This window comes from Anoplopoma fimbria, chromosome 12 (assembly GCF_027596085.1).
Source record: "Anoplopoma fimbria isolate UVic2021 breed Golden Eagle Sablefish chromosome 12, Afim_UVic_2022, whole genome shotgun sequence".
Classification (NCBI taxonomy): domain Eukaryota; kingdom Metazoa; phylum Chordata; class Actinopteri; order Perciformes; family Anoplopomatidae; genus Anoplopoma; species Anoplopoma fimbria.
In genome coordinates, this window is record NC_072460.1 from 1,981,708 (window position 1) to 1,995,510 (window position 13,803).

Sequence of the window (13,803 nt, forward strand, 5' to 3'; positions counted from 1 at the left end):
CTACAGACACTCAAGCTAAATAGTGTGTGGAATATGAATGAAAACAGGAGCACATTTTATTAAGTCTAAGCTAAAAATATTTTGCTGCTGCTTAAAGGGAAAGTGACAAAGTTATAAGTTGATAGAAACACAAATCGTCCAGAACTCCAGACAAATGACCAGGCCAAGATAAAGTTGGGATGAGTTGAACAAATTTACTTTTCAGTACAGACAACTGGTCTTCAGTTTGTAAATAATACAAAATAAGTATATTTAATCGTACATTTCTGACATATTGATCTTGCTTTCAGAAAGCTTTCCAAACTCATTGGCCAACAAGCAATGCTTCAATCACAAACAAATCCTTTATGATCAGATTTCCTGTGCTCCCTGAAGTAGAAGGATGTAATTTAGTTGTATGTTGTCAAACCTTAGCCTTAATGTCCCACAATCTTAATCTTTTAAAATGACTTCATATGAATGAGTGTTATTATCAGAGGTTATTTACAACAACTTCTACCAAATGACGTTCAGGTTGCTGATGTCGTTGCACAGGTCGGTCTTTGACGGGTAGACAACTTTCAGGTTTCCGTCCTGGTCCACCGTGCGGACCTGCTGCACAATCAGTTCACTGGAGGGCTCACTGCTGGCGGCCGGGTCTTGTGGGCCGTCGCCCTCCCCATCTGACCCCGCCTCCTCCCGATGCTCCGCCGTGAACTTGTTCAACTCTGCCATTTTCTGTGATGAAACAGGAAATGCAGTTTAAATGCCTGATATGTGATTTGAAATTCAAAGCATTAAAATCGCAGCAAACGACTATCGGTCGCTCTCCCTTTGCATGTTTTGTAGTCCGAGTTTTTGTGCTTTGTTTGTGTAGCCGATCCAGCCATGCGGTGTGTGTTAGCACAGTCCCAGAGTCTGTGCCACACTGGCTCGTTAATCCCCGCCGCTCTGCACTGTGCTCATACAATGGTGACTGTTGATGACTCCGTCCCGACCTACTGAATCGCCCTGGAAGCGTGACACCCACCCTCCAGTTCCCCCTCAGGGTTACCACTGTTAGTTCTGTCAGCCCTGTTACCTGCTAGCTGCACCTCTGTATTTCAGTACAGATTGTGTATAACTGCAGCAAAGACACTGGAATAAAATCACAATGATGCATTTAATTCAATGAGATGAAAATTCCTGAAGTTTGAGTTAAAAATAAACACTAAAGGTCAAAAAAGGCTGAACTTTCCATTAGCCTTCATCTAGCTTCACAAATCTTTTGCATAAGGTGAGCTTACAACTACTGATCAATCCTCTTTATCGGCAAGACAGAGCACCCAACACAGATGGTGTCTTTCAGTTTTCACATGAATAGCTAAGTCCAATGGAAGCAATGGCCAAAATTATGAAAAATAAAATCCAAGTTGTGATAAACTTCTTATTCGTTGGTAGAAAAGAGAGAGAGAGAAAAAGTGAAGCTTACTACAATCAGAGCGTCCATAACATCTTTACAGGTCTGCAGGCTGGCAGAGCTCGTCACCTCCAAGAACAACTCCTTGGTCGTCTTCTTGATCTGTAAAGTAAAATCAGCTGATCATGTAATTATTTCTATCATATCATGAGCAGACAGAGACAAACTGTGGGCTACAGTAGGACCTGGCCTGATGTGAGACTTATTATTATTATCTCCACCAGCGGATCATGTGATCAGTCATAATTGTGTGTGTTTGCGTCCATGAGCGAGTGAGTGTGCACCTCTGTTTCTGTCCACGGCTAATCAATCACCCTGCTTGAGGAAACTGCATAATACTTTGGGTGGCCAGTTATGGCTGCATGCTCAATGAGCCATTGTGGTTGCAGCAACTAATACTTTCGCAAGACACCTTTGCCTGTTTTATATTGCCATTGACTGGCTGGTGAGTCCTCACTCACCGTTTGTAATCAGCAACGGGGCAGTAGGGGCTGCTAGTGATAAAACAGCTGCGTTCACTGCTCCCTACTGGGTGCACCTTTCTAGCTGGGTTCAGTTTTATCTGCCAACATCATATCCACCCTATGAAACATCCCCTTATGGGAGGACAACGTTATGATAACCAGAAAGAAATGAGACATACACACCTTGGTTCTCTCACTGTTGGTAATAGGTGGGAATGAGATCACATGTCCCTCTGCATCCACTAGGCAGGGATACATGGCTTTTCCCTGCAGAAGCTGCAAGTATCTGTAATAAACAAAGTAATTAAGTGCCAACATTATAAAAAGGGGTCAAGCAAATGTAATAGATGCATATTCTTTCAATGATAAACTTAAGAAAGCTAAGATTCAACTCTGTCAGGGCTGTCAGCTGTCACACACAGCAGAGATTCTTTGATTTGATGCATTAAATTTGGTGTTTGTGACACCGAGCTTGTCGAGAAGCTGCTCGGTCGTCCTGACTCGTCACTGTTAAACTGACAATAAGTCATGAACGACTTAATTTAAGCTTGTGATACCTTTTAATGTGTAACATATCATTGCTTATTCAATCAGACTAAAGCTGTGAGCCAACATACTTATACTGCCCTCATGTGTTCAAACATAAAAGCAAGTTATACAGATGTCTTGTATAGCACTTTGATGTTGTGTTTTTTTTAAGTTATTATATTTTGAAAATGAGTTTGGGGTTTTGACCAAAACTCCAGCCTGCAGTTAACCAATGTGGATCCATCAAAAAGAGCTCATGTTGTACAGAAGCGTCATAGGTTGTACTGACTTGTGGAGGCCAGTGACGTTCTGCCTCTTCTTCTGCTTCCTCAGCTCGTCGGCCTCGAGCTGAAGTTGTCTTATCAGCTCGACGGCCGTCATCTCCTTCCGACCCAGCGACACAACCTGTCAAACATCGTGTTTTTATGTGACTTTTATTTGAGGGCTTTACAGTGACAAACACAATGGGCCACAAAGCAATTGAACTGAAAATGACATGAACTCACACAAGATTCTGAATAACAATAAAAATATGAATAGTTCATCCATTTGATTTAGATATTAGTGTATATGACATGTTTTTACTGTCTGGCTGGCACAAGATTGGGAATAAAACCGGTCTGCGTTTGCGTACCTTCAGCTGGGTCGGCGGTTTGACATCATACATCAGGGGAGCTTTGATGAGCTGCACATCATGAGTTGCAATGGTTGCGGTGGTCCTCTTACCACACAGGTCATCATGAAGCTTTGTCTAGAAAAGAAAGAATACCGGTATTTTTTGGTGACTACATTGCACACATATTGTATTAGTCATGCCCCACTATAATGTCCAACGTATACCACCTTGAGAGCGGTCTGACCTTACCTGAGCCAGCAGGAACCGTTTGAGAGCGTTCCCAGGCTTTAGGTTCATGCCTGTGACCACGCAGCACACCAGGTAGGGTCGAACATCTTTCACCTCTGCACTCACTGTGACTGAGAGCGCAGTAGGACTGTCCGAAACGTGGAGAACCTTCACCACCATCTTGTTCAGTTCCTCCAGCTCATCTTGGTCATCTGCCACCTTCTTCTTCTTCTGCTGCCTTTTCCCCTTGTCCGCCTTGCGACCCCCGACGGCATCGGCTCCTTCCTCTCCCTGTCTTCCTTTTCCTTTTCCTCTGAGGTATTCGAGGATGGACTTGGTCTGGCAGCCGTTGACCATCTTCTCCAGCCGTTTGTCGCTCAACTTGTTGCCTTTGAAGTTGATCTCCTTTAGCTTGGGGCAGTCGCTCAGATCGGAGGGGATCTCCCTGAGCTTGTTGTTAGAGAGGTCCAGCACCTGAGGAGGACAAAACAAAGTGCATATGTTGAGTTTGGCACTCTGGAAAAAGACCATCAGATACCTCTAAGGTTTTAAGAAAAAGAAACAGACAAGAGTATACCGCATTTAAGCTGGCACCAATGCATACTAGTATGTCTTTCTTGTGTGGAGCCTACCCAAAATGTGACATTTTCATGTTGCATTGCATATAAGCAAACGTGAAAACTCGTCAGCTATAATGTCACATATTCACAAAACAAAGTGACAGCTTTGTTTTAAGTCGGTGTAAATTTGAGGCCACTTTCTTATATTATATTACATTTTTTACATTACAGTCATTTAGCAGACGCTTTTATCCAAAGCGACTTACAATAAGTGTATTCAACATAGGTATTCAAGAGAACTACTAGTCACCAGAAGTCATAAGTGCTTCTCCTTTCTTAAACAAGCATCTAAGAGCAGAAACCAGAGCAAAAGTACAGAAACAAACTAATACAAATACAATAAGTGCTAAGTGGAAGGCTCAGGGTAGCCACTTAGAGATGACTTTATATTTATACAAGATCTGTTTGTGGGATTCAGTACCACCCACCTTCAGAGCAGACAGCTTGTGAACATCTCCACTCAGCTGCTCAATGGAGTTGTCATAAGCCACCAGGTTGCTGAGGAGATCCAGCTTCTCTGAGTAGAAATCAGCAGGGAAACCTGTGATCTGATTCTTGGAGACATTGATGATGGACAGCTTGGTGCAGAGGCTCAGCCCCTCCGGGAGAACCTGCAGGCTGTTGCAGCTCACATTGAGGGTGGTCAGCTCCTTCAGGTGAGTGATGCCTTCAGGTAAGGCGCTCAGGTTGTTGGCAGAGACATCCAGCACCTTCAGGGACTTGAGCTGACCCACCACATTGGGGATGGAGCTGAGTCTGTTCCTGCACAGAATGAGGCTCTGCAGGTTGGTCAGACGCTGGATGTCCTCGTGGATCTCTGTCAGACTCGGGCACTGGCTGACCTCCAGGTAATTGAGCAGTTTGAGGGAGTAGATGGAGGAGGAGAGTCCCCCGTTGGAGGAGATCCTCTCATCGAAGGCTGCACCCTGGAAAACCAGCTCACGCCTCTTCTCTGTGGCTGCTTTCTCTATCTCTGGCCAGTCCTCCATGTCCTCCATGCTGAATGCTGGAGCAGTAAAGACAGCAGAGACAGGAGAACACACCCCGCTTTACCATTTCAAAATAAATAAGCACGTTTTTCTTAATAGATTTTTTTTTTTAAGATTAGATTCAACTTTATTGTCAGTACTAGTGCAATGAAATGCAGTTTTAGCATCTAACCAGAAGTGCAAAAGAAGCAGTAAAGGTGCAGTGCAATGTGCTGGAGAAATAATAATAATAATAATTAAAAAAAACAGAAAAATAACAGTACAGGTTTGTGCATGATGCATGCAGGTATGCATCAATAACAGTACACACAGGTTTGTGCATGCTGCATGCAGGTATGCATCAATAACCCAAATAACTACAATCAAAACACAACTGGGGATGAATGAGTACTTTATCTGAAAACTTCAACACATTCAGAATTCTCTCTCTCGTGCATTTATTTTTAATTGTTTTCATTGTGTGTCACATTCATATCACAGGAGTCTTACACTCTGCAGGTTTACTGCAATTGTATAAGTTACTTCTCCATGCCGTGCTTTTATTCTGGAGAGCTGATGCTTGACTTCCGGTGCTGACAGACAACAACGATGCTCACTTCCGGCCTGAGGCTGGAGAATAAGTTGTGAATACTTATTTTAACATGTTTATTGAACGTTGAGCGACGTAACAGTGCATTTATAACGAGATATAAACATATTAAACTCAGAGGTGGACCCCGGTAGAGCTCGCTTTAACAGATGACGTAAAGCGACGCAAAAACTAGTTTTACGACAATTATCTGTGATTTACGACAGCGCTGCTACTGCGCATGTCCGCGCTGGTTGTTGTCAGCGGTGGCCATGGAGATGCGATGGGACTGCGGGCTGTCGGTAGTTCCGCGGTGTTCGTGGTGAGATGTCTGTGAATTACTGACGAGAAAACTCCAGTTTACTCCTGAATGAGTACCGACGTGACGTGGGGCACAGTGACGGACCGTTGTCAGGGCAACCAGGCCTTTTAGAGCGCAGTTTACGTTACTGAAGCTGACTGAGAAGCTAACAGTTAGCTAGCATTGAGGCTAGCCCAATCCTACCTGTGTCATGTCATACCTGTGTCCTCTCCTCCCTGTGTCCTCTCCTACCTGTGTCCTCTCCTACCTGTGTCTCTCCCTCCCTGTGTCCTCTCCTACCTGTGTCCTGTGTCCTCTCCTCATCTCCTCCCTGTGTCATCTCCTACCTGTGTCCTCTCCTCCCTGTGTCAGCTCCTCCCTGTGTCCTCTCCTCCCTGTGTCATCTCCTACCTGTGTCCTCCTCCTGTGTCATCCCTACCTGTGTCCTCTCCTACCTGTGTCCTCTCCTCCCTGTGTCCTCTCCTCCCTGTGTCCTCTCCTCCCTGTGTCCTCTCCTACCTGTGTCCTCTCCCTGTGTCCTGTGTCATCTCCTCCCTGTGTCCTCTCCTCCCTGTGTCCTCTCCTCCTGTGTCCTCTCCTCCCTGTGTCATCTCCTCCCTGTGTCCTCTCCTACCTCCCTGTGTCCTCCTCCTCTCCTACCTGTGTCCTCTCCTACCTGTGTCCTCCCTGTGTCCTCTCCTCCCTGTGTCCTCTCCTCCCTGTGTCCTCTCCTACCTGTGTCCTCTCCTCCCTGTGTCCTCTCCTACCTGTGTCCTCTCCTACCTGTGTCCTCTCCTCCCTGTGTCACCTGTGTCTCCTCCCTGTGTCCTCTCCTACCTGTGTCCTCTCCTACCTGTGTCCTACCTGTGTCAGCTCCTCCCTGTGTCATCTCCTACCTGTGTCATCTCCTACCTGTGTCCTCTCCTACCTGTGTCCTCTCCTACCTGTGTCATCTCCTACCTGTGTCCTCTCCTACCTGTGTCCTCTCCTACCTGTGTCCTCTCCTACCTGTGTCAGCTCCTACCTGTGTCATCTCCTACCTGTGTCATCTCCTACCTGTGTCATGCTCCTACCTGTGTCATCTCCTGTGTCATCTCCTACCTGTGTCCTCTCCTACCTGTGTCATGCTCCTACCTGTGTCATCTCCTACCTGTGTCAGCTCCTACCTGTGTGCATGCCATATCCAGGATGGTTTATTTTACCTGAAAAGATGGCAAACATACGCCAGACTTAATGCACTAAATGTATTGTTTCTATTCAGTTCTTTCTTAAAATGAGTTAGTCATTTCTCTGTAATTGCTGACAAGTTGTGTGTCCTTTAGAATATTCTTTAAACATTGCTGGGTAAATGTGTCAGTACTAGTGCTCTAACAACTCTTAAGTTTGGTAACTTACTGATTCTTAAAATATACTATTGTTTTAAGTACTTGAGAAATATACACGTGTTTCTATTAAATATTTTTTTCTTCATAAAAAGAAGCACAAGCAGCCATATAGAAACCATGCATGTGTCTGTAATTGGTCTATAGTACAGTACTTGGTAATAAGGACACATTTCAGTCGGTAGCAAAACAGAGGTTTGATACCCAGACATAAAGAGGATGCAGTTTACAGTTAATTTGTCACTCATTGTCAGCAGAGCAGCTCTAAAAGAAATACAATTCCAGGCCTGTCGAATGAGAAATTGTGGAATCACCCTCAATATTATCTTTACCATCATCATTGTCAGTAATTCAATGAGTTTTTTCTTTCATATATTCAACATAAGAAATGTAAAAAGAACATTTCTTATTTGTGTATTTTCAGTGTCCATTAGAGGGATGCCCCGGAAGATAGGATTCATTGTGGTCAATTCTTCCAGCCATGAGGACAACTTCAATGCCAAGGAGCTCATGGTCCATGCACCCACAGTCAACGGCTGGAGATCTAGCAGGTATTTACTTAAAAATCGGATGTTTTTGTCAAAGAAGAAAAGCTGAAGGTGTTGTCCGATTTGAAATATTTTGGAATCACTTTAGATTTGAATCTGTCATTTAAAAAACCCATGTTTAAATAGGACCAAACCTAGGGCTTGAGAAAATCAAACATCACGATACTTTGACCAAATACCTTAAGGTAGGGTAACCAAGGCAACTACCAGAGGGGGCTGTGTTGGGCAGACGTAGCAAATCTGGGCAAACAGTGTTCTCAGTCAGAGCCATCAATTACTGGAACAGTCTTCCTAATGAATTAAGAGAGAGCATTACTTTCTACTCTTGGAGTATATTTATATATTTTATTGTATTGTATCGTACTGTGCTGTATCGTGCTGTATTTTGTTGACTTAAAGTGCTTGCTGAAGCATTGTCTTGATAATATTAGGCCACTAATTGTAACAGCCTGCCCTGTGATTACAGATGAAATTTAGCTCCCTAGCTAAGTCTTGAACATTGAATTTGAGGTGGAAACGGAAATATTGAATATTATGCACTGTCTTTGATAAATATATAAATAAATATATATTACCACAGCACTTTACTCTCAAGACATGTCACATTTATTCAAAACAGCAGTTTTTCCTTTATTTGGTCTACCTTCTTAAAGAAACTCAACATTGAATCAAATATTCCGCAGGCTGTGCTCCTACCCTCAACACATCACCCTCCAGCTGGTGGAGAGAAGTAGGGTGAGGAAACTGCAGCTGCTGGCCCACCAGTACCTGATCCCAGCCAAGGTGGAGTTCCACATTGGAGACACACTTCCTGAAACCTGCACCTCAGGGTTCCCTGGGCAGCTTCGCAGACTGGGGTAAGACTGCAGACTCGACCAAGAATCTGGAAAAAAGACATTTATCACGTTGCAGGGGTTAAAATTCTTAAAGCAATAAATTGCTTATCTGTATATTTTTTGCTTCTTTAAATCTTATTTTAGCTAGTTTCCTGCAATCAGTGGGATCTGCTCTTGCATCCAACTTCATAGCCCTGCTTTTTGTGCAATCTGAGTGAATCTTTTCATGCAAGCTATTGATTAAAAACCTATACAGTGTTTTTGAGAATCAAATAAACAACGTATCTTTACTTCATATCATCACAGAATAAAAAAGTAGAAATGCATTGCATTGAACTGAGAAGCAACATTCCTCCCCCACTGCAGGTACGTGTCTTTGTCGGACAATGAGAAGACGGGTTTCAAAGCTCGGGAGCTGAAGTCAGTCCATGTAGACGCCATCGGAACGTATCTGAGAATAACCTTCCATAGGAACCATGTCAACCATTACAATCAACACAATCAGGTAGTCTGTTGGACGGTGACGATGCACCTACACCACCATTTCACATCCTAGAACTTTTGTCTGGTACAGAAGCCTGATCCAAACTGTGAGTGTTGTTCTAGTTTGTTTGTGAGATGTAAAAACGACTTTTGGTTGATTTTGCCCTCCAGAACTTTTAAGGTTACATTAAAGAGAAATAAGAAAACTAAATTGTGTTTAAAATAAACTTACCAATAACAGCAGCTCTGGATGCAGATGTTTTTGTGAAACAGTGTTTTTTCAAACATAAGATCATTTAAAATCATAATCAGCTATTTTTCTGGAATTTCCTTCAGTGTTTGAAACACATAGAAGTTATTTTCTCTAGAAAATTGCATGTCTTACTTTGAAATGTTGTGTATTGAACGACTGCTTTACGAGACACTCTTGAAAAGTCATTTCCAGATATCATCTTGTCAATCACACCCTCAACATCATGAGCTTCATTTGCATTTTCAAAAGTGCATGCAAGCAAATGATTAGTTGAATGATCATTATGCTGATTGACAGAAAATGTATTCAAATTCCAATCATGAGACATGAGCTTACAGGACCTACTCAACCGCCCCAAAATGCATTGCGGCTCTTCAACTGTCCAATGGTGGACCTGGTGATGGCATACCTAATTATGCTTTTTCCAGATTTGAGTCTTTAATTTCACAAGTTTAGTTCCGGTAATCAATATTAAGGTATTTGAAACCCTGTTAACAGACTATGCTGTCCTAGGCTGGTTTTCTTTACAACAGCAGGACGGTGTATATGGGATTGACACAAAACGTATTACAGTGTGTGTTCATCATAACAAAGGAACATTTTGCCCAGTGTGGCTCACTAACTAGACAAGAATAACAAGTTAGACCAGGCTTTGACTACACAGACAGTACCTGCTAGTACAGTCAATTCATTGGTTTTGGATTTTTCGTAAATAAATAATACAAAATATAGAATATCAACAGCCTTATCCTTTAAACTGGGGTAAATAAGTCCCCGCACACCCACTTATTGATTGCATTGATTTTCCTCTCGCATTTCCGTTTAACCACCTCACCATCATCTGTTTATGATTTCAGGTTGCTTTGGTTGCCATTAATGTTCTGGGAGATTCTTTGGATGGCAATGCTTTTAACACAATTGTAAGTTCTCTTCAACCGTCACCCATCACTGTACTTTCATCTGCACAGCACTAGGTGGGGCTGTTGTGCTGTGGTTTTGTGAGAAATTGCTGCGCTGTCATCAGTCACTTAGAGTAGGGTTGAGTGATGTTTCCTCATCCATCCACTGACATTGCAGGCATAATGACAGTTTCAACTTTTGGCATGTTAATAAGTATTCCTCACATATCGTATATCATTCATTTATTCCTCATAATAATTCATAAAACAAAACAAAATGGATTCTGAACATCAGTTTTTTCCTGTTATGATGCTATTTGCTACTGAAAAGTTGTAAAGGTTTATTTGTTATGCTGGAATCCAAAGTAACAATACTAATGACGATGGGAAAAAAAGGTAACTACACAATATGCAAATCCAATGAAATATCCCTGAATAATGTTACAGTTGCTAATTGAACTTACCTGTAAGTTTTGAAGCAGCATTGGCGGCGTGTATTAGATCATTTTATGAGTAGGATATACTGGAATTTGTGGGTGTTTTATGTAGTATTTATTAGTTCTGACTGATCCAAAGACACTATGTAGGTGTGTCTATGAGCACACGTGTTTACCTGAATGGTTTGTGTGTTTGTGTGTGTGTAGGTGCATGTATACGTGTCAGGAATGTAGTAATGAGACACAAAGGGAGGGCAGTATGTAATCACACAGGAGGCCTTTAGTTAGCCAGTGTAATCAGATAGTCCTGCAGAAAGACAGGTCCTGGAGGAGAGAGAGCACCTTAAAACACACACACAGGCACAGAGACATGGAAAGACAAGGACACACACTTGCAGAGATTCCAGTGAACAGGCTGTGCATTGTTGCTCCACTAATCCGACTCTGAGCACCTCCACCACAGCAGTGATCTTGCCTGGAGGGTCCGCTAGATCTTGTTCTCTTATATCTATTTACTTAAAGGAAAGTTGTATTTGTCCTGTGGACTGACGTGGACAAAATGAGGGGTGGGGATGAAAAGGGAAAGCTTGTTTAAGTTTGTATCGCTTTAAAAGTGTTGGTTAATCCAAATTAAGAAGTGAAAAACACACATCTTCTCACTTACCTGTAGGGGGTATCTAGCCATGCAGATCTGAATTTGCACTTCAATGCAATAGAGGTGAATGGAATTGTGTTCATGGTGCTAAAACACGGTACTAAAAAACTGTGATGGTTGATGGTAAACAAAGCCTTTTCACTGTCTCAATAACATTAACAATGGCTCTGTTATATGCTAATCCTAACTTAACCCTAATTGCTATGGTAAAACACCACAGTGTAAAGAAAGGCAAAGAGATGTATCAAACAACCTTGTCATAGCTACTGTATATCCCTCCCACCCCACCCCATAATCCATCCATCCATCCAACTTCTAAAATAATAACTCAAAATAATAATAATAACAGTAGAAGTTATACCTTTTGATTAAGAAATTTGATTGAAAAAATTAGGTTTGGCTCAGGAAATATCTTTAATTATAAGTATATAAATGTATGTATAATGTTTGTTTTCTGTATCCTCTAAAATTCATATTGGTATAATACAGTTCAATCTCTCTTTCTCTCTCTCTCTCTCTCTCTCTCTCTCTCTCGCTCTGTCATTTAACAAGTAGGCCATTGAATCAATAGGATAATCATTATCGTTTGAGTTCCTACTTATCACTGGCTAACAGAAGTTTTTGTCCTTCATCGTATAAATTGTGGATAGGTGCTCATAAAGTGCTGCAAGTCATCAGTAGACACTGTTTCCTGTTCTCATAATGATTGGACGCACACACTACAGGCAATAGCACTGTACGCAGTGGATTATAAATCTCCATATTTGGCCGTTGCCCGGAAGTGCTGATTAATGAGTATTTGACTTTTTATTAATGTGTGTGTGAGAGTGTGTGTCCTTGTGTTGTTGCCATTTCAAGGCGTAGTTTTTTTTTGCTGAGGTCATTCTGGCTGATCCAGTGCTTTGGTTCTATTAAGGTTAGGGTGAAGGTTTAAATTGAAGATCACCCAAAAACTAATGGGATTAGAAGACAATTATTAGGTCTTCCTGAACACAGTAATACAAGTATAAATGCACGTGTGTGTCATTTTTCCCATCTGTTTACCCCCAGCCAAGCAGAGAGCAGCTGATCGAACACTACCTCAACAGTACCCAGCTGGAATCCGCCTTGGACACGACCTTCATGGGGTGAGGCTAGGCCATTGAACCCTGGTTTCTTTGTCTTGTGACAAAACATTGTTCAACAAAGCCATTTAGTCTGGAAGCTAACCAATAAGGCATTCAAGGTCACACGCATTTGAAGAAAATGCAGGTGGCGGCCCGCACAAAGAGGAAAACACATTTCGAAATAATCCTTCTTTTTTTTTAATTCAAATACATCAACCCCCAAGGGACGTTTGACCTCAGGGTCTCACTCCTTGGGGGTCGATCCATGTTTTTCCCTTTGATCAAGATTTGCACAATACTGAGCCAACTAACTGATAATTACACATTTTCGAATCTACTCTGGCATCATTAAAAGTGAATTTAGGCACCAAATCAGCTGTTCTGTTCTCTATATTCGACATGTTTCACAAGTGTAACAAGCTCAGGCATGACGTGTAGAAATAAATTATTTAATGTTTCTGTTTGTTGTTTTTGTGTCCTGTTTTGCACCCAGTAAATGTGAGTCCATCTCCCCCTTGGATGACCTGGCCTTCGACATGTACCAGGACCCTGAAGTTGCCCACATCATCCGACTCCTGGACCAAAAGAAGCACGACATGGTCCAGCAGGAGAAGTACGAGCAGGCAAAGAATCTGAAGCAGGCCATTGCAGACCTGCAAAAGGTACCGTAGCTGCTGGGAGGGCTGGACTGGGTGGTTACAATACCTTGACAACAAATATTTGTTCACATGGTTGAACAGTATGCACAACAAATACCAGGATGTTCTCTCTCTATTAATAAATAACTCACAGTCTGAAAAAGTCTTAAATAATTAATGTTAAAGGCCGTCAATGATTAAAAAGGGCTTGAATAGAGTAATAAGATTATTATTAAGCTAACCTAAACTAATCGCCTATCAGCTCATTCTCTTTACTGACCACATAGACGGGAGAATGGTCTCAATAATGTCCTGTATTTCTCGGCAAGGAAGCAAAATGTTGAACTTTTCCATTCAGATATGTTACCATAACAGCATTTTAAGGTTGGACCTCAATATTTGGTGAGACAGTTGTGTTAATTGGGTTTGGAGAATGCGCCTTTGTTTCAGTACAAACAAGTGCACACAGGTGCATAGACACACATAAGCACACATTTGCTAAATATCCCTGGTTACTGGAAAAGGCAGAATATTTTGGAAAGAATTCCCAAGATAGTACCTGGTGATCTACTCCCAGAATGCATTCTTGGCTGGTGGGGAATCTATAATAATTAAATATTTTCATATCTAACAAATAAACACTGAGCAGTCACACTTCATAAAATAAAGAATATTTTGACATTGTAGTGTTGCTACTTTTCTTACCTAAAGAATCTGATTTCTTCTTCCATCACTGGTCTGAACTCCTTTATGCCATGATATCTTCATTGGTTTTTGGCCGCTCTTTTTGTTTTATCCTCCACCCACTGCCACT

The 13,803-nt window shown here is 42.0% G+C and overlaps 2 protein-coding genes across 2 annotated transcripts in view; one reads left to right on the plus strand and one right to left on the minus strand.

Moving 5' to 3' along the window:
* Positions 1–180: 180 nt before the first annotated feature.
* On the minus strand, positions 181–4,914 carry lrrc47 (leucine rich repeat containing 47). The gene is made up of 7 exons (XM_054608665.1): positions 4,323–4,914; positions 3,296–3,748; positions 3,065–3,181; positions 2,720–2,835; positions 2,086–2,188; positions 1,451–1,540; positions 181–717 (listed from the first exon to the last, which is right to left on the minus strand). Exons 1-7 carry the CDS (start codon positions 4,890–4,892, stop codon positions 496–498), a joined length of 1,671 nt encoding a protein of 556 aa, XP_054464640.1. The 5' UTR covers positions 4,893–4,914; the 3' UTR covers positions 181–495.
* A 793-nt stretch (positions 4,915–5,707) lies between these two features.
* The window catches only part of cep104 (centrosomal protein 104), a 31,008-nt gene continuing 22,912 nt past the window's right edge, over positions 5,708–13,803 (plus strand). The window contains exons 1-7 of the mRNA XM_054608664.1: positions 5,708–5,773; positions 7,559–7,685; positions 8,366–8,539; positions 8,885–9,023; positions 10,112–10,174; positions 12,296–12,372; positions 12,845–13,013. Coding sequence (XP_054464639.1) covers positions 7,573–7,685; positions 8,366–8,539; positions 8,885–9,023; positions 10,112–10,174; positions 12,296–12,372; positions 12,845–13,013 — 735 coding nt within the window. The 5' untranslated portion in view covers positions 5,708–5,773; positions 7,559–7,572. The remainder of the gene's footprint in view (positions 5,774–7,558; positions 7,686–8,365; positions 8,540–8,884; positions 9,024–10,111; positions 10,175–12,295; positions 12,373–12,844; positions 13,014–13,803) is intronic.

Bases quoted from the DNA above. Each gene is read 5' to 3' on its own strand.
- lrrc47 (XM_054608665.1), bottom strand. From the start codon at position 4,892: ATGGAGGACATGGAGGACTGGCCAGAGATAGAGAAAGCAGCCACAGAG. The intron at 2,836-3,064 runs GTACGCAAACGC...GATGTTTGACAG, and splicing joins AACCGCCGACCCAGCTGAAG to GTTGTGTCGCTGGGTCGGAA. The intron at 1,541-2,085 runs GTGTGTATGTCT...TTTACTTTACAG, and splicing joins CCAACAGTGAGAGAACCAAG to ATCAAGAAGACGACCAAGGA.